This window comes from Papilio polytes, unplaced genomic scaffold, assembly GCF_000836215.1.
Source record: "Papilio polytes unplaced genomic scaffold, Ppol_1.0 DF821289.1, whole genome shotgun sequence".
Lineage (NCBI taxonomy): Eukaryota > Metazoa > Arthropoda > Insecta > Lepidoptera > Papilionidae > Papilio > Papilio polytes.
This window is the reverse complement of record NW_013527915.1, coordinates 3108719-3129059: the sequence shown is the minus strand read 5'-3', so window position 1 is coordinate 3129059 and position 20341 is coordinate 3108719. Positions and strand designations below refer to the sequence as shown.

General features: G+C 35.9%; 1 protein-coding gene across 1 annotated transcript in view; it reads left to right on the top strand.

Annotated features, from left to right (window-relative positions):
* Positions 1–20341, top strand: part of LOC106109108 (serine/threonine-protein kinase NLK) — a gene marked incomplete at its 5' end in the record, with an annotated part of 82676 nt that overhangs the window by 48800 nt on the left and 13535 nt on the right. Inside the window, one exon of the mRNA XM_013290511.1 lies at positions 1712–1767. Within this exon, the coding sequence (XP_013145965.1) occupies positions 1712–1767 (56 nt within the window). The remainder of the gene's footprint in view (positions 1–1711; positions 1768–20341) is intronic.

Below are 20341 nucleotides of genomic sequence, written 5' to 3'. Positions count from 1 at the left end.
ATAACAATATACCGTTGTCATGGAAACGAAATTCCGATTCGCAATTCATTCCACTTATTTCATTTTATATATTTTATTTTTAACCAAATACTAAAATAAATAAGTGTTTTTTTTAATACTTAGCATATATTGTATACAATCTTTTTAAAGAAATTTTTTAGCAGAAAATAGGAAAGATTTATCTTAACATGAAAAATAAAGTTATTTGCAAAACTGCCCGAATATGATCTTTTAAGCGTCCTTGCGACGTTGCCGCTTTTACTAACTACCAGGTTCTTATTTATCGGTATCTTGAATTGTGAAACAAAAAAATCCTATATTTCCGTCACGTATTTTATCTGTTTGATTATTATCAGGCAATTTACGAGAATTTGGTAGTACTGCCCCTGAGGATGTTAGTGGTTATTTTTGTTATTTTTACATATTTCTTACAAGGAAATCGTAAAACATCAAGTTTACATAATTCATTCCTGGATGTAAAACTCTAAGTTATTGTGAGCAAACAAGACGCATAGAAAAACAATATTGATCTAGTCGTAGACAAAGCAAAAACAACACAAAGCACAATGTTATTGTTCTTGTTACTTCTACCACAAACGGCTCTAAAATATAATATAAGCAGGTTGTCTCTGTTGAGAGGCGATTTTTATTAATGAATCAATTACGTATTAAAATAGTGTTGGCTAGTTAACAAATCTTTATTAAGAACTGTCTTGTTCGTACTAAGTAATTTAATCAAGTAGCAAGTAACTTAGTAACCGAAATGTGTTTGAACAACGAAAATATAGTTGAGAACAAAGCAAAAATAAAGAAAATAATAATAACTTATAACTAGTATTAGTAACGTAGTACAAACTAGGCAAAAGGCTAATTCCACGTAAGTAGGTATATGTGTAGTAAACACGCACAATGTAGCTGGTATTAAATTTCTAATTTATTACTAACCGCATATGGTTTTTATAGTTTACTAGCTGTTCCCGTGCGACTTCATCCGCATAAAATTATGAAAGTTTTATTTTGTTGTTTACATGTGTCAAATTATCAATTGATAATGTCAAAATGACATGACATTATGACAAACCATGGCAACCTTGCTTCCTTGATGTTGGCAGCAACTTAGTCTCTTTCCCACATTAGGGTTTTTATCCAAAATATTTACCCCCTAAGTTTAATGTCGTGAAATATATAGCCTAAAGCGTGACGTAAGTGTAGGGATTTTAAATATAAAAAAAGTATTATTCCAAAATATGCTGTAGTTGCTGGCATCATAGGCAACAACGAAGTGTATGTTTACGCTTTATTATAATAGTAAAGAAGTGGAAGTTTTATGAAATGTTAGACTGTACAACACACACATTTGCATTATATATAATGATTTTTGAAACACAGCAGAAAATGCAGTAGCAGTTATTTTTTAACCACGTGTATGTATTTTACATGAATATATTTGTAGCACTCGGGATATGATTACATTTCAGTTTGTACACTTACATTAGCTTTACTGTTGCGATGTGAAACGGACGTCTTTTGATTTCATACCACTTTGCAATGTTAGCTTAAATTTAAACCTTGCATAGGGCTCACATATGAATAACAAATTATCTGTAAATTATGACTTAGAAGAAGGTAACTTCCTTTATTCGTGTTTTTTGCGCATAATCATTTAAGGTTTTTGAAATTTCGTTTCTTAATTTGTTATCTTTGTCCTCAGGTACTATCGGCACTAGATATCCTGCAGCCGCCCAGCCTCGACTTCTTCCAGGAAATGTATCCTTTTCATTTGAAAATAAGCTTCATTTATTGTTACTTTTAAAATGCCGTGTTAAGTAAGGTACAAGTTCGGTTTACCCGTCCGGTACATTGACCCGCCCGTGTGGGTTCCACGATAATGCAATTTTTGCGAAAATAATTTGTTTTTAACTACAACAATACTTCGTCCAGATTAAAAAAAATCAAGATTTAAAAACGGACTCCTTCAATTTGCCTTGCGATTTTTTCGTATTGTGCGAAAGTATTTATATTATTCGATTCACTGTCTATTTAGATATATTCCAAGTTATAGGTGCTGTTCAGCTTGAGTCTCGAAATGCTGACGATATATCGAGTGTAAAGATCAAAGGAAGTTCATTCTCTATATCTTGCTTTATTCGATTTGCGCGGCTGACTGCTAAATCGCTGAATTGCGATTTTAGACACGTTCTGTTGAACATTCTCAGTAAATATCAAAAGCACTTTTTGTTATGACGTTATTGAAAATGAGGTCGGCGGATCTTATCTATTCCCTAAAAAACTTATAAAGAAAATATTAGTTTCAAGGTTTAAAACCATTGATTACATAATAGAAAGTAATACTTCCTGCATCCTCATTTTGACTTTAAAATACACATCTGATAACAAATTTATCTAGCTACAGTATGTTTTATGGTTCCGATTGAAACTGAAAACAAACAATTTAAATCAAACGTTATCTCGATACTCGTATAGAAACATAAATTGAAACGGACGCGTAATAAAATCCCCAGGCCAAATACGGTAAAGGGGGGCGAAATTGATGTTACGGTGAGATACAATTTCACGCTGTCAAATCATTCGGGCGACCACCTCGCTCTAGCTGGGTGAATATTTTTCACCTGGTCTATCTTGGTGTTCAATTTCGTCATACTTCGACACTGCGATTTATCGCACCCGCTGTCTACAAACCTGCACATCGGTGCAGCATACCATACTCTAGTGTCTATATTAGTAAGGGCTCATTCTGAATTAGACTAAATCTTCTTTTGTCGAAAAGTTTAGTTTACTCGATACAGAATATTTTAATTTAAGAGTAAGTTAAATCAACCTTTATAAAAATCAATTGAGCTGTCCGAATCGACTACATGAAGGTTTGTTTCACGGCTATACCAATTTACAACTCCATGTATGGTATATTTCAGTTACGTTACCTGCTTCTTGACATTTAAGCTAATTGGAACTTGTATTTTTAGCCCTTGTATCAACTTGCATATTTCATCATTTACTATTCGTAATCAACAAACTATGTTAGTTCGTTTTATGTGTTTTACTACCACGAAAATCCACATTTTGTTACAAGTGATTTGAGATTTTAAGATTAACGCGTATTTCTAAATTTCTCGACCATCCGGCACCGCCTCGTCTCGCAATCTTCTTGACGACACACACTTAGCCGGTACGTCACGTTTCCTTAGAAAAGTTAAGCTTTTACGTACACCTTTTCAATTCGTTATAATTGTAAATAGCATCTAACTTCTGCACTCACCCATAAAAATAATTGCTACGTTTATTTTCAAAAGTGACTTCCATATTTGGATGTAACGAGTAAACAGTATACTGCAATTTGTAGATTGATGTTTTTATAAATGCACTTCGTTGCGTGTTTGTGTTTTCAAATCTTGAGACTGGAATATATAAGTTCTGATAAAAAAATATTGTAATAATTTCTTCTGTTCGTCTAGTAAGTTACTAATTATATCATCGTGACCCTAGTGCTATAGTTTTTTCACGTCGAAGAATATTAATGAAGCGTTCAATGATAAATGGTGGTCAAGGTGACCTCTGATATTCTCCATTTTTATTTTATCCCGAAAGTATAAACGGTTTTCTTCGGTATGTCGGCTTTGATCTTGTGACTCCTTTTGAATATTGAGGTGGTATTTTTGTACTTAGTACCGTTGCAATTAATGTTACATGTCTTTATTATGCATATTTTAATATCTGAGTTAGTGCTTTTTTAATCCAATTCATTAACTGGAAAACTGATCGTAAATACTTGACGCCATTGTGCGCGCGTTAAGCTCTTGTTTTTATTTTATTTTTAAGATTACATGGAAAATGTGAAAGAAAAACAAAAGAATGGTGTGATCTTTTTATAAGGAGGGATGAATGCCATGTAATTAGGAGGGAATGACATGAATGGGAGGATCTTAAGGATCTAGAGATTTGCATGTGAGATGATGTTGAAAATTTTACGGAAAAAACACTTGTTTCCGAAGTTCTTGTACACAATCTAATTGAATCACTAAATTTTAAACCATACACTACAGTTATGTATGTTTATTGGTTTCTGTGTATTTTATAATTAGTAAATGCATTAGGTAAGTGTTTCAGAAATGTAATTTATTACTTAAATTGACCGGTTTATTGATAAAGTGTTTATAGTTGTTAATTTACACGTTTATGTATATTGTTATTGTTAGTTATAAGCTGTGTAATTTATCTATTGTTTAATGTCTTTTTAATTAAAATCTTAACGACAAAAAAAGTTTTTCTGTCTGTACCTAAATTAATTAATGTCATGATCCCTCCTAATGGGTCCCTGTCAAAGGGCACGTCATCTGGCGCTGAAACACAATACGAGCCCCCTAGTTCATCAGCTCCCGTCTTTTGACCCTCGTCGCCCGCCCTAGGTCCCCCGCTCCCCGCCCTTCGCCCCTCACTCCCAGACCACCGTCCCTCGCCGTCGCCCAGACGGGCTGAACCCCTATTGAAAAGGTAGGTAGGTATTTATTGATATTGACTGGCTCTCGTTCCCTCACCGAGCGCCCTCTCCCGCATCCCCGGCGTCGACGCGGAGTTACACCCCTGTACAGTGTTCGACGGCCAGCGAGACGAAATTACGTGTATTTTGTTGCGGAGAGCGATTAAAATCAATTAATATTTATGTCTTTAGAGATTTCATGAAAAGTGTTTGCTGCTTAAAAACGCGAGATAGTAATTCAACTATGAATCCGTAGGTCCGAGTTACAGCGAAGTAATTAAAACAAATTGCGTCGTTACATCGTACGTCCTTTGTCGTCAATACGTCTACCAGGTAAGCGTTAAAAATCAATAACTTTCATGTCACGTTTTTATGTCTTTTGTGATTTTCAGCAAACCACTTCACATTGATTTTAGCACTGTACATTAATTTAATAGATAACAAACATGGATTTGTTGAATTTACATAAATGTTCAATTACGAACACTGCACGCCATTTTTTTATTCATGCGCAGTTTGTGTTGGTTTTTATACGTTTCTTTTAAAACATCGACGGTGATGGAACAGGTATTGTAAACATCGTTTATGTTAATTTTAAATCTTAACCTGGGTTTTGGATTTTTGTCATCTCTGTTTTTCTCGAATAGAATAAGAGACAGCAATGTTTTATACAGAGGTTTCGGCAATCGGAACACGCGGTTAAACAGATTGAGTGGCGATCAATTTGTACTCGCGACTCGTCGTCCCCGGTACCAACCAAATTTAATTGATTGCTCTCGACAAATAAGCGCCGCCATTTTGTATTTTACCCTCAGCCCTTCTTTGCTTTGCGCTCCGTTGAGGGTTATTTGCAACAATGTTGTTTAATTTTTAGGGGTTTTAAATTATATTGCGCGTTGCATTTATAATTATTATTTCTTAGATAAATAATTTTAGTTTTCGAAAATTATCCCTGTACTGTGGACTTAAATGTGATTATCAATTATTTTTACACTTATTTTTTTAAATCTCTCACATTTTATAGTGATCGTTTTATAGCGGTCGAGTATTGTATTTGTTTGTGTGTGTTTCTTCTTTTTTTTGTTTTGTGTTATTTCATTGTATATTTGATTTGACTGTGTAAAATATTAGCTGTGATTTAATTGTGTATTTGATATATCGTTAAAATACTGTTATTTTACATATAAAATGGGTATATAAATATGTTCATTATTATAATTAATTAATTAAAGCTTCATATTGTATTATCGCGAGTTTTCCTTTTTGTAATACATTTTTAAACTAAGGTTTGCATATTTGGATATAGTCAACGGTTTCAGAAGGTGTAGTCTAATTTTCTTCAAAATTCCTTGTCTCAGACAAAGATAAATTTTTCGTAAGGAGCTGTAAATTATGACAAGTCAAAGAGGAAGTCGTTTGGGTCGCAGCTGTCTTTTTGTTGCGTTTCGGAACAAAGAAGGAAAATTGCCGGTTGCCAAGTACTGCGGGGCGATGATTGAACTTGGTTCTGTCGCAACGCTTTTGTCGCGGAAATTTCAGGTTCCGCGCCCCACTCATTATAATCGTAGCTATTGTCGCCGTCGACGATATTTGGGTAACGCTCAGTAATCTTTTAACTACGCACGTTCTTTACGGTTTCTATGAAAATAAGATTTATCGAAATAAGGAAGCTGTTTTAACTTTTATTATAGCAATCACATTAAATATACGCATTGGCGTTTTTGCGAAATAAAAGATGAATATGTATTTTTTCATTTGAAGTAAAATCTTTGATGCAGTAATAAAGTTTAATTCATTTAGTAGCATCTCGCGATCGTGTAATTATTGATTTAACGCAATCTATTAACCATTTTTTAGATCTTGCAGGATTTTAGATTTTGTATTCTAAGATTCTTGAAACTTCACTGTTATGAGACGGTCTTGTAAAGCCAACATCGATCTTACAAGTATGAATATCTTCACGGAACTACTGGAACTGGGATAGGAAGGCCCACCGCTAACACTACCATTATAAGGATGGTTCGCTCTTTAACCGGCTCGCCAGGCTTCTATCCAAACATTAACATAACCTCCCTTTGTGCTTCCAAACAACGCTCTCGTGTTACTACTGGCTATGGTACCATTGTGATAGCACCCCGTACATGTCTTTTGTCTCGCTGCCAGTTCATTTTGTTCCATTACGGGTTTCTTTTGTTCCACTGCTGGTTTCCTTTGTTCCGTCTCTTCTTTGTGTGAGGGAGTCGTGCGCGTCGCATGCGCAACGTGCGCAGTGCAGCGCCCTTGCGCGCGCGCTTCCTAATTAGCGGGCGTGGGATGCACTAATATGACGCCGCGTCACGCTTCAAACGTGTTCTGTAGTATTAATGTAACCGTGTTTTACAAAAAAGATAATAAAGCTATCGCCTTGTAGTTTTGTAACATTTGGGAAGAAAAAGCTATTTAACCGCATGACAATACACGACAATTTACGTTTGCACTAACAGTTATGATTACAATTAAAGTCTAATTCCTCGTAAACTCGTACATATATTAGAAAAAATGCACTCGTATAATCTATGTATTTTCGGATTCTCTCTCGGTAATGGTTACAATCAAAGGTCATCCGGAGAGTTCCAGGCAGTCGATACGCCCACTGTCTGCGGTCCGAAGGCGACAGAGAATTGATTGAAAGTCAATAGGTCGCATCCCGTCACGCGACCTCCGCTTGAAAGGTTTCCACACAAATTTAGGCATCAATCAGAGCCCTGCGTCGATGTTTTGACCTCCAGCACCCAGCCACAGCCCATTAGCGCGGGCTCGAGTGTTTGATTGCGTCAACTATGTCGTTGACTTTGTCACCCATAACGGTAATTTCTTTCATGTAAAATTAAGACAAAAAACATTGAACGTATAAAGAGAAAGACATAAGACTTTTTGATTTTTGACTGATGCAACAATATAAAATACTAATCCTACTAATTAAAGGGACTTGAAATGTTTTATTCTCCATATTTGTTGTATTATATTAACAGTACAGTAAAATTTTTATCGGTGTATCTATAGTATGTACGAGTGTTTTTGTAGAATGAGTAGTTGGATTAAAGTCACTAATGTGTCATACTTATTAATATTTCATTGCGATGCAATAATGTAATAATAAATATAAAAAATCAGCGTGACTGGATTATTTAACGATCTGTTTTGTGGTTAGTTTTCGCATGTGAATGTTAGGACAAATAACCAAGGAATGCAAAATCTCACTTTATAGAATAGTTCAACTAGAATAGTTCCGTGGGCCGAGGGTAGCACCGAAACTGTAAGTTCTCTCTACGGTTTTGGTAATATCTTTGGTCCCTAGAACAAATAACTGAAGATCTCCAGATCCCGAAGTCAGTCAAGTTCTTTGAGGTTCACATGCATTGGATGCAAGAACAAAGCTGCATGTTTTGTGGACTGGGTGTAGCATCGAAACTGTAAGTTCTCGCTACAGTAATGGTAGTATTTTTACTCCTTGGAACTCAGTAACAACGATTGAAACTAATTACAAGAGCAAACAACTAAAGATCTCCAGATCCCGATGTCATTAAAGTTCTTTGAGGTTCACATACACCGGAAGTAAGAACAAAACTATCTATACTCCCTGGAGCTCAGTGACAACGATTAAAACAAATTACAATATAAATTAATTAACAAGTTGCATGTAGATCAAGAACGCCATATGACTACGACACTCAAGCCCTAAAAGGAAGTCTTTTCGTTCGAAGCTCTATAAAGTTCTGTGGACCTGGGGTAACACCGAAACTGTAAGTACTATCTACAGTTTTGGTACTATCTTTTGTCCCCTGAACTCATAATCAACGATGGAAACAAGATCTTGATAAAAGCATATAACGAACACCTATAGGTCTCGACGTCAGTAAAATTCTTTGAGGTTCACATTCATTGGATGTAAGAACAAAGCTGCATGAAGTTCTGTGGGCTGGGGGTAGCATCGAAACTGTAAGTACTATCTACAGTTTTGATACTATCTTTACTCCCTGGAACTCACTGACAATGATTAAAAAGAATTACAAGAGCAAACTACTGAAGATCTCCAAATCCAGACGACAATCAAGCACGTTGAGGTTCACATTCATCGGTAGTAAGAACAAAGCTGCAAGAAGTTCTGTGGGCTGGGGGTAGTACCGAAACTGTAAGGTCTCTCTACAGTTTTGATACTATCTTTACTCCCTGGAACTCAGTAACATCGATTAAAAAGAATCACAAGAGCAAACAACTTAATATCCCCAGATCCAATAGACAGTCAAGCACGTTGTGGTTCACATTTATCTGAAGTAAGAACAATGCTATAAGAAAAAATACAAATTATATAAGAATATTAGTGACTTAAACTCTTTTAATATTTTAAAGAAGCGAGCAACACAAATGGAGGATGACATGTTTCGTAAATATATAAGTTGTATTGAAAACAACATTCACAAAAATCCAAGGGCTTTTTAATCCTATATTAAATATAAAAAGCAAGTCAGCACCTATCCCTCCCAACTTTAACTCAAAGACAAATATGCTAGTGCAGCAAATGAGATACATAAGATAGGACTTAAAAACAATATTTCAAATTACAGGCCAATCTCGAAATTATGTAATTTTGCCATAGATTTAGAAAAAATAGTACACAAACAATTATATTTCTTTCTAAAACGCACCTGTAACCCAGAACAGCACGGCTTTCTAAGTAGTAGGTGTACAACTTCTAATCTCATGCTGTGTGCTGAATTTGTATCGGAATATATGTCGGAACCTTCGCAAGTAGATGTTATTTACACTGACTACAGTAAATGTTTCGACAGAATTGACCATATCATTTTGCTGTGGAAACTCCAGCAGATAGGTATTAGAGGCAATCTCTTCAGGTGGTTTTCGTCATATGTGCAAAACAGGTGCCAAATGGTAGTGCTCAACGGGTTTACATCTGCCCCCATGAGCATACCGTTTGGGGTACCCCAGGGCTCACTGCTCGCACCTCTTCTTTTTACATTATTTGTTCATGATATTTCGGCCTGTTTTAAATTCTCAAAAATTCTTTTATACGCAGACGACATGAAAATTCTCTGTCCTATAAGAACTGCACAGGATACATTCAACCTTCAAGACGATTTAAATCGATTCCAAGAATGCTGCACACTTAACAAATTAGACTTAAACGTATCCAAATGTTTCGTCTGTACCTTCACGCGGAAGCCAAATGTTAAAGTCGGTAATTATAAACTAAAATATACACCACTCCGTACTGTCACTAATGCAACAGACCTTGGAGTAGTATTCGACGCAAAACTTCTATTCGACACACATATCAATACTATTATTAATAAAGCATCTAAATCTTTAGGTTTCGTTTTGAGAATGTCGTTACAATTCCAATCCATCAAGACCCTCAAGATATTATACTGCGCATATGTACGTAATCATCTAGAATATGCCTCGCAAATCTGGAACGCCTGCTATAAGATCTACATAAATCGCTTAGAAAATATCCAAAAACGCTTTCTGCGATTCATACAATACCGCTCAAAAACATACGTCAACAACTATATTTCTCGTTGTAAAAAAATTTCACATATTACCGCTAGAAGAACGGCGCCGTGTGGCAGACTTAGTTTTTCTTACCAATATTGTAAACGTTACGATCGATTGCCCAGAGCTACTCGAAAAGGTAGGTATTGTTGTGCCCACACCCGGGCTTCGTCCACGTGAGCACAACATACTACACAGACCGCGTGTAAAGAATAAGTACCGAGAAAATAGTTACTTAGCGCGAGCGTGCAGATGTTATAATGCACTTTCTGATTGTATAGATATATTTAACATATCGGCGCCTAAAGTTAAACGAATCCTTAATGACCGTTTTTTCAATAGGCGATAGTGAGTGGAAGGTGATCTTTATCTTCATATAAGTGTAATGTGGTACAATTTACAAGGACTGAATTTCATTATAATATATACTTGTGACTATCTGCGATAACTTGTAATTAGCCTTCATTTTTTGTTTCCTTTATTATTTTTTTTAAGCTAGCTGTAAGTTATCCGTAAATAAATAAAATAGAAATAAAAAATAAAAGCTGCATGAAGTTCTGTGGGCTGGGGGTAGCATCGAAACTGTAAGTTCTCTCTACAGTTTTGATACTATCTTTACTCCCTGGAACTCAGTGACATCGATTAAAAAGAATTACACGAGAAAACAACCGAAGATCTTCAGATCCAGACGACAGTCAAGCACGTTGAGGTTCACATTAATCGGAAGTAAGAACAAAGCTGCATGAAGTTCTGTGGGCTGGGGGTAGTACCGAAACTGTAAGGTCTCTATACAGTTTTGATACTATCTTTACTCCCTGGAACTCAGTGACATCGATAAAAAAGAATTACACGAGAAAACAACCGAAGATCTTCAGATCCAGACGACAGTCAAGCACGTAGAGGTTCACATTCATCGGAATTAAGAACAAAGCTGAAGCATGAAGTTCTGTGGGCTGGGGGTAGTACCGAAACTGTAAGGTCTCTATACAGTTTTGATACTATCTTTACTCCCTGGAACTCAGTGACATCGATTAAAAAGAATTACAAGAGCAAACAACTGAAGATCTCCAGATCCAGACGACAGTCAAGCACGTTGAGGTTCACATTCATCGGAAGTGAGGACAAAGCTGAAGCATGAAGTTCTGTGGGCTGGGGGTAGCATCGAAACTGTAAGTTCTCTCTACAGTTTTGATACTATCTTTACTCCCTGGAACTCAGTGACATCGATAAAAAAGAATTACACGAGAAAACAACCGAAGATCTTCAGATCCAGACGATAGTCAAGCACGTTGAGGTTCACATTCATCGCAAGTAAGAACAAAGATGAAGCATGAAGTTCTGTGGGCTGGGGGTAGTACCGAAACTGTAAGTTCTCTCTACAGTTTTGATACTATCTTTACTCCCTGGAACTCAGTGACATCGATTAAAAAGAATTACAAGTGCAAACAACTGAAGATCTCCAGTTCCCGATGTCAGTGAAGTTATGTAGGCTTCACTTGCAGTGTATGATTAAAGCTGTAAGTCCTCTTTACGTCTTTGAAACTATCATTAAACGAGACTATCGTTAAAGTCAATTACTGATTTTAAAAGAAATATCTGTGTAACTGTGATTGGCTGATTTATATCTATTTTGTATTATAGTATTTTGTTGTATTGTGACCTGTCATTACTTGCCTTTGCAGCCATAGTAAAATTTAAGTTGTGTTTTATTTAATGTAATTTTTGTATTTATAAATGATTCATGACTCCGGAAACAAGTGTTTTATACCCAGGATGTAGGATGTAGGTATCAAGGAATGAAATCATTTATGGTTGTGGCCAATGATTGCTATCAGTATGTTTTTGTTTCTTATGTTCAATTTATAAATGAGAAACGAATGTATGATAAAGGTGTGAGTATGGGTGTGAGTGTTAACATTAATGATATTCTTGGAATTTTTTTTCACTATTACACAACTTTAAGTACGACTGATAGTAAGTTGATCTGACTGAAATTAAATTTTACTTCACTTTTATTTACTTTAAGGCTCAAACAAAAAAAAACAGATCCCACGATTCAACTAGGTTCGTGCTCGTCCAGTAGGTATAGCACAATCAAACAGATGTATATACCTATTGTTCGCGGTAAGTTAGTATAACGAAAACCTATTAGGGAATGCTGGCTAGCGAGGTCAGCTCGCCGGGACTTGAACTAGCACGTTTTATATTTATAAAGAAGTCCCCATGTTGTAAATTTAGCCGGCACACTGTTTATGTACTGCCTCCCGGGAAGAATAACAATCGAATATTAAAAAAATAATTGAGGTCCGCATTGTGGAGCGAAACTCATCTAGGCTCACTGTTGATGTGAACGAAAGCAGTAATAAAAAAATAGCACTCACGGTCGTAAAAACACTCATAAAGCGCCGCTGTAAAATCTGATGGGTACAGACAATGAAGGCATGCATTAGTCATCTTGAAGTAAGAGGTCGGTCTCGATGCGGGCACACGTTCCTGAAGACTGATTTAATCCCTACTTATTAGGATTTACTTTTAAACCATTCCTATCAAACATTTCTGCAATAGATTCCACAAATACTCACATTATATTGAAATCGTTAACGTATACAATTTTAGGATTCGATTACTATTTACTTCTTAATATGTATCTACATAGCATTTGATACGTTTTTATATGTTAGTACCTGTTACTGGTTCTGTTTACGATTTATTAAACTTGTAAATCAGCCCACATATTTTTTGTTTTCACAGCGCTTTTTCGTATCGGCTCTAACAATGCGGACGCGTAGCACAAGGCATTCTATTAGACACAACAAGAGCCCTACGTACACAGTACCTTGGCTTTGTTCATGTTACGGTTAAGGTAAAAGAATCTCGTCATAAACAGGCTCGTGTTTCACGGCATTCTTCGCTACACGCGTCCAACGTGACGTAATCCGCTAGCTATGTATTGCCTTTCATCGCTCAGTATTATTACATGTAAATTCCTTGAAACGCTTCAACAAGTTAAAGAATGCTGTTTTAGAGTCGTAGAGCTTTTTATTGTTAAGTCCCCTTTAGTTTCTAAAACTTGCAATACTGGGCTAACTTAGAATAGATAAAGATGCGAAATGATCTGACAGCTTGATTATTCAATTATTGTCAATAATTCAGATACGTTATAGAATGTTTAAAATTTAATAAATTTCCTCTAGCAAAAAGGTAGGATCTTCTTAAAAGCCTTTGAAATTAAATTTCATCGAAAACAACGGATTGTATTTTGAATACTTAAGTATTTACTAAGTTCGAATTCCCATTTCACAAATTACTTCGTGACTTATTTTCCATAGACAGTTTAAACCGTGGCTTAGTGTTGGATTCGTTGAGATAGGGCGACGGTCCTTTGGTTAATGTATTCAGGCAATTTCGGCGAAGCGAGCGCTCGAGGCGACGCCCGGGAGACGACGGCACCCGCATGTCTAGGCCCCAGATTAAATTTGTACCCTTCTGTTTGTCTTTACATTTTGCAGCTTTCATCTTGGCCTTCATGTGACGTCACAGAAGTCCTATAATAAGACTTGCGAATCTTGTTTTGATTTTGATTTTCAAGGGATTTGAAAGACAATATGATTGATATGTATTTACTTTGCCAAAGAAGGAAAATATTTTAAGGGTTAATAAACCTCTATTGTTCCCATAAAGCTCTTCACTAAAACTATTTCCTCTTGCCCTTTAAAAAACTCAGTAACTAATATTTTACTGGCATTGCTTAAGAGCAAAGTAAGCTTTACTTTAAAATGTCATTTTACTTTTGTGTTCTTTTGATTGTCGATGTTCCTCGTGACACCATTACTTCTTAATAATTTTACAGATATACAGTTAACAGTATAATGTTAATTTTATACTACCTACAAAAGATTTCATCCGAGCCGTAAAGTTTGCAAATAGGGACATAAGTTTGATAGGAAGCGAGCTCAGCCGGCACTTGGCATGGCTGAGAGGGTTCTTGGCGTAGGCAGTTCACAAGGGACGGTCTCACTCCGGTGCCTTGGACGGTTGCCCGATGGACTTTAGATAACGCCCGCCGTATTGCGACGCGGGTATACTTTGTGCAGTTTTTATGCTGACTCTACACTAAGCCTGGTAACTTCTTAGATTGGATGAAAATGTCTAAATAGAATTTGTCTCCCAATATTAGTACTGTTTCTTAGTTTTATTCTTGGTGTAGATTTTTGTGTGTGAGCACATATTGCATGTTAACCATAGGAAACTAGTTTTTTTACTTTTTGGAAAAACCGTAGACAAACTGTATGTCTTTATTGCATGCTTGTATATTACATATGTGTCGTCTACGTATTTTGTTTGCAACAGTCACGACAATCCATAAACATTTTTTTTTATATTTGTTCGTTTTATAGAGTTATGATCTAACCAGGTTTACAAACTCATTGTAGTGTCATATTGTTAAGTATCTGACGACATAAAATAGTATATTCTAGTTTCTTTACCGCTTATTGTCCGATTTACGAGCTCATGTAAATTTCTCTCCAGTTTTGCATCCCTCATCGCTATACCCGGCTCATTTGAATTAACGTTTAATTTGTCGGATAATTAAGTGATACCCCGGGGCGCACAGGATTTCGACCGCTTTTCCAGTCTTATTACCACAAGTTTTTATCTAAATATGTGACTTTTTAAATCTTGTTTTTTTTTTACCGTAAATTCAAAATTTAGCTTTCTGTTAAACTTTCCATTGTCTAGATTAGTATCCTGTTCGTAATTCAGTGAACTGGGAAAACTGACTGCAACGGAAATTTGTCGCCGCCAATGCTCTGCGCAGTAGCGGTCTTTATAATTGTTTTATTTTTCTCGTTGACACGATAAATTGTCTTTTGATTTTCTTAATTTGGAGGCATGCTAACTGAGCATGTCCATATTTTGTTTGTGTCTCCATTAATTTAATTGCAGAAAAATAGATAGTTTGCCATTTAAATATGAGAGATTACAATGTATCAGGTTATAAAAGTTTTTCGCTTTTATGTAAGTGAAGCCGCGTATCAAACGTTGATGGGTGCCGTGCCCCTCGACTCAGGGATCATACGGGTGCGAAAGGGACGGGTTATAGGGAACGGTCTAAGATTACGTTTTATTATTGCCGTGGAAAAGGGAGCGCGGTCGTTTGCCTGCGGTTTGATCCCGGGACGTAACAGGACTGTAACTAATGTCCAGCTCTAACTCGACTCTAGAAAGAAATGGTGGACTTAAGTCGACAAATGGCACGCTCTGATATGTAAAGCGATTTAATGTACACCAGATTCTTTAGATAGTCTGCGATTTTGATTTAGTTTCTTCAATAATATTTTTATCAACCAATTCGTTCTGTAGGGATATTTCATATATTCTGCATGCTATATGAATCCATGTTTTTTTCTTGAGAAAAAGTCGTGGAATGTATAAAGTGGTTATTGATGTGGCGTCCAGTCAGTTGTATGGTCGATTTCTAGCGATTTGTCAATGTCTTCCCCGCGACATGCTCGAGTTTGCGCCTTGCTAGTCATTTGCGGATCCCTTTTTTAATTCACGACTTTATTACACTTTTTATCGTTGTTCCATTTGTACGTTTCTTATATTAACGTTGATGTTCAGTGTTACGAATGAATTGGTAATGTTTCTTATTCCATATAGATGAATTCATAGCCCAGTGTGAGTAGAAAGAAAATTGATGGTGTTAAGTCTAACAAAGCTGCTATGCTTTCTTTCTTTAGGTTTTATATTAATCTATTTTGCACAATGTATTACGCGTATTTAAAATATTCTTTAGCATTTAAAATCCTGAAATATTTGCTTTAACCTACAGTAAAACAGAATATTCTATTGTCCAATGTTTTTTCATTGTTAACGTTTACATGTTATGCTAAGCTTCGAAGTTCCAGCTAAAGTACAAATGTCTATGATCCATCAGTGTTTTTTCTTCGCTACTTCGTTTTAAAAATGGATGTTCCGTATACTCGAGCGCTCTAAGAAAAGGGACTGTAACAACGCAAACGTTACGTCATCGTAAACTTTACCCAAATTTACATTTTAAGAGAATATTACGCATTGTAATTACCACGAAAAAGGCGTTTTAAGTATTAACTGTAACAATGTATTGGTATTTTAAATGTGAGTAGGTTTTTTTGTAGAAGTTTTTGTGTGTTTAATTATTTAAAACTTACAAATAATACGAGGACGAAACAAATTGAGGATGATTCTTATATTTATGTTATGGTTTATAATGAAATTATATTTCAATAATGAAATGTCCATTCAATTAGCATTCATGTTATAAAACAATACATTTATTTCTACTACATTAATGTGGTTATTGTTGTCTAGATACCTAAAAACACTATATATAGGAGATCCTCCATTAAAACTTTTAGTTATGTTTTTATCAATACTATCTATCTCAGTATGACTGAAATCCTAACGACATTAAAATCACCGTTAAAATTATCAGTCGCATTAAAAGCTAGTAGTAAAAAGACGTTCCGATAAAACTGTTGGAGTAAATTGTGTGCGACAAACGAGCTATCGGTCGCGGCGGAGATGCCCGATAACGCACTCTGTTTCTTGCTAATCGACCTCTAGATAAGGCACGTTTTATTTTCTCAATCGAACTTTTAACAGACTATCTGAATACCCTGAAATGTAGCGCAAGGGAAATTCATCCTTGTTGTGTAATAGTTCGAGGTCAAATTGGTTTGAATGTGTGAAATGCTTGGTCGATTGTGCGTGAAGGATTTTTTGTTAGGTCGAAATGTATTAGAAGCGTTGCACGGCGGTCGTTTTGGGTGCACAGCTGCACAACATCCGCCGCGTCGTTGTGTGCGTACACAAGTGCGTTTTTGTGCTATATACTTGTGTATCGACTTCTGAATAATGTAACGGGTATTGTGCTAAGCTAATGGTATTTGCTTGTTTGATGAGGGTTGCTCGAACTTTTTAAGTTGTTCACTCGATGAAATATCGTTTACGAAAATAGGTTCCAACTGCTCAATTCGAAGTTTGGAATACATAGACAAGCGGAAATTGACTTTACATTTTTTGTGAATAAAGACGTGCGGGTGTGGCCGATTTACAATTGGAATACACTAGCTTCCAGGGTCACTAAATCTGTACAAGAAGCAATAATAATATCTGTTTATGAAATTTCCAATATTTTGCCAGTTATAATTTTTCTAGCTTCTTAAAACAGTTCAATATGATTACTAGTCTCGTCCACATTATCGAAATCTACGCAACGTAATGTATAATTCCCCGTATAAACATTCAATAACTAAATATTATTTATACGTTCCACCAACCTTAGTCCATCTTCAGTCACTTTGTCTATCTGAATTTTCAAAATATTATAAATTTTGTATAACGTTTCTTTATCGTTATTATGGAAACGTCTGCTCTTTATTAATGTGAATAAAGTGAAATTAAGTGTTGTTTTTGTCATAAAGGTGAGTGAGCCGTGAGGCGCTCGTAACTGTTAATAATTTGACTTTAATTACTTTCTCTGTGGCCCGGGATAATAAAAATGGAATCGATTCACTACGACCCGCTGACTCTAAACGAGTAATCTCTTTAGAAATGTCATTAAATGTTTAAATTGATGAGTAATTGACTAGTAATCAGTAAGTTGGATAAATTATTTTTTTCGTAAATTTTAAAATAGAATTTAAAGGCAGTTAAAAGTCTAACACGGAATTCGAGCTTAGGGTTTTTAATTTCAAATTATATTGCGCGATTGAAGATTTTGCTACACAAAAAAAACGTTTATGTATCTGTGTGTGTAACTGGAAATATAAACTCACAAAATAAAATAAAACAAGATTATTTTGTCTTACAATTTTTAATTAATATCGTCTTTGACATGACAGTCTATCATATACCGAAACCGCTTAATTAACGCAGCTCACGGGTTTTAGGAAAATTCTGTACATCGTACCGTAGGGAAACAACGCAGCAAGGGGTGGCCGGGGGCAGAATCTCGGCCCCTCAGTAAATAATTACCGCGCCGGTCGTAGGGGCGCATCCCTATAGCGGGATTCGGCTAGGCTTCGCTCCTTTGATTTCACGGTTTGGCCATTTGTTGTCACGTTTCTTTTGTTTTCTTCTAACAATCAATAACTTTAGCTCTTACATCTTACGTGATATTTGTATAAGATCTGTGGTGCAATTGGAAAATAGAAAGTGATAAATCAAACATTGGTCTTGGCTAATTATTAAAGTCCTAAACATTGCTTATCGTCTAAATGCAGCCTCCAACATGCTTAAGGCGAATTTGTTTATTAAGGCTAATTTAATCTATTGGTTACTGTTTAGAATTATTTAGCAGAATGATTCTCCATAATTATTACTTTTACGATACTAATGCAATCAGCATTTGATTGCAGACCCGCAACCATAATTCCCGTAATCAGACTGGTTTATCTCTTATATTGTCCCTAATTATATTCCTCAAAATACACGTGGACGGTCTCGATTACGTTAATCAAAGCTCTGACTAACAGTGATCACCATACACAAACTGTGTCACGTGATGCGCCTACATTTTTAAGCAGCGATTGCAAACTGAGCTCTAAGGTGAACGTCAACTGCTGATTGTCAACGACGAACACTTCAATCTTTCGATATCGAATACTTGAAACTGTGTATGGCGGCTTTAAATGAACCTAGTGAGCTATTCTTAAGTCTTGTGGTCGGTATGGTATTGAGATACCGAACCAATGCGCACTACGTGACCGACATTTTAATTTCCTTCATATTTATTGGTCTACGCTGTTTTTTTTCCAATTTTGCTACATTGAAAAATAAAATCTAGGAATAACGTTCGCGCTAAAAGTAAATAAGTACTCTTCATTTTAGTTGCTACGAACGCCATCTGTAAACCACCAACGTTAACTAGCTTATTCCAATCTGGACGTAGGTTTCAGTAATACTTAAATTTGTACATATTTAATTGAATTGAGTTTCATGAAAGGGACTTTTTATTTCGCATGTTTTGTTACAAACGAAGATTAACCAACCACAAATAATTAGAAGCGACACGACAGTCCTTTTTATTGTAATTTATGTATACAGTAGCTATCTTCATATATTTATTTCAACAAATATGTTGTTTCTCAAGTTTATGCGCCAATTTCACGACGTTCAGCCATCTTGAGAAAATGGCATGTGACGTCACCGCACTATAAATTGCACGTCTACAAATAACTTGTGCTTTACGTGCGGAAAGGTTCAACTTTGTAGGTCAACGAGGGCTTTCTCAAGTGCCCCGAGAGACGGCACATGTAGGCCTGTAGAGTTGTATGTATGTTGTGTGTATGACACGTCGTGTCCAGCACTAATGTATGTTTGAGAATATGATGGGGGGGATGCACATTGCATCCAGCTCCGTGTACCTTTGACAGATGATCTGAATAATTCCAGGTTGATTTTGAATGTAATTACATTATCTTTTTGTATTTATTTGTTATTCAGTGTCGAGAAACCTATACTAAAACATCTATTTTTATATCACGGTTATGGCTTTCGCAGAAAACTGGATTATTTGTTAAAATGAAGCGTCAGATAATTTTTCATATTGTATTTTACATAATATTTCCTCATGTAACATGTTTTCAAGTAATGTAGCAATTTATATAAATGTACCTGAAATAAAACAGAAAAAATGCTTTCAAACTTATCAACTCGAATCTCGGATATTGGAAGTCGGCACCCAGGGGACGATCCTGGAACACGCAATTTTCTTAAACCAACCTCACTAAATTGACTCGAGAAATAACTCGCGGTGTAACCTAATTTATGTTTTCTAAGTTATAAAGAGTAAAGAAATTGGCACTATCGATTGATCGAATTTCTCAAAGATGCTAACATCCGAAATAAGATTCATTCTTTGTTAACCAACAAAAATCTTGAAATAACATAACAATCCAAATTAGGTAAAGATTATAAGCGTAAATGGCACCCGAAGACGGTTAGTAATATTTGGTATTTGATTTCTTACTATTACCTAGGAAAAGTATTGTATTGAACCATTGTGTACGAAAAAAGGCATAGACAAGCCCACCGCTGCCTCGGTATAATTTTGCGTATTTCAAATATCCCTTGGCCGACACGGTCTGCGTGTCCTGTAATTTTGTTAATGGCTTGCGGGGGCGCTCCGGCGCATATTCGCTGGAGATAAACGTGATAACGGAGACGATTGCCGGGACGCGGTATTCAGCCTCCGTGCTCTCGCTGCCTTTAAGCCGAAGGGAGGTAGGGGAGAAATTCCCTTTG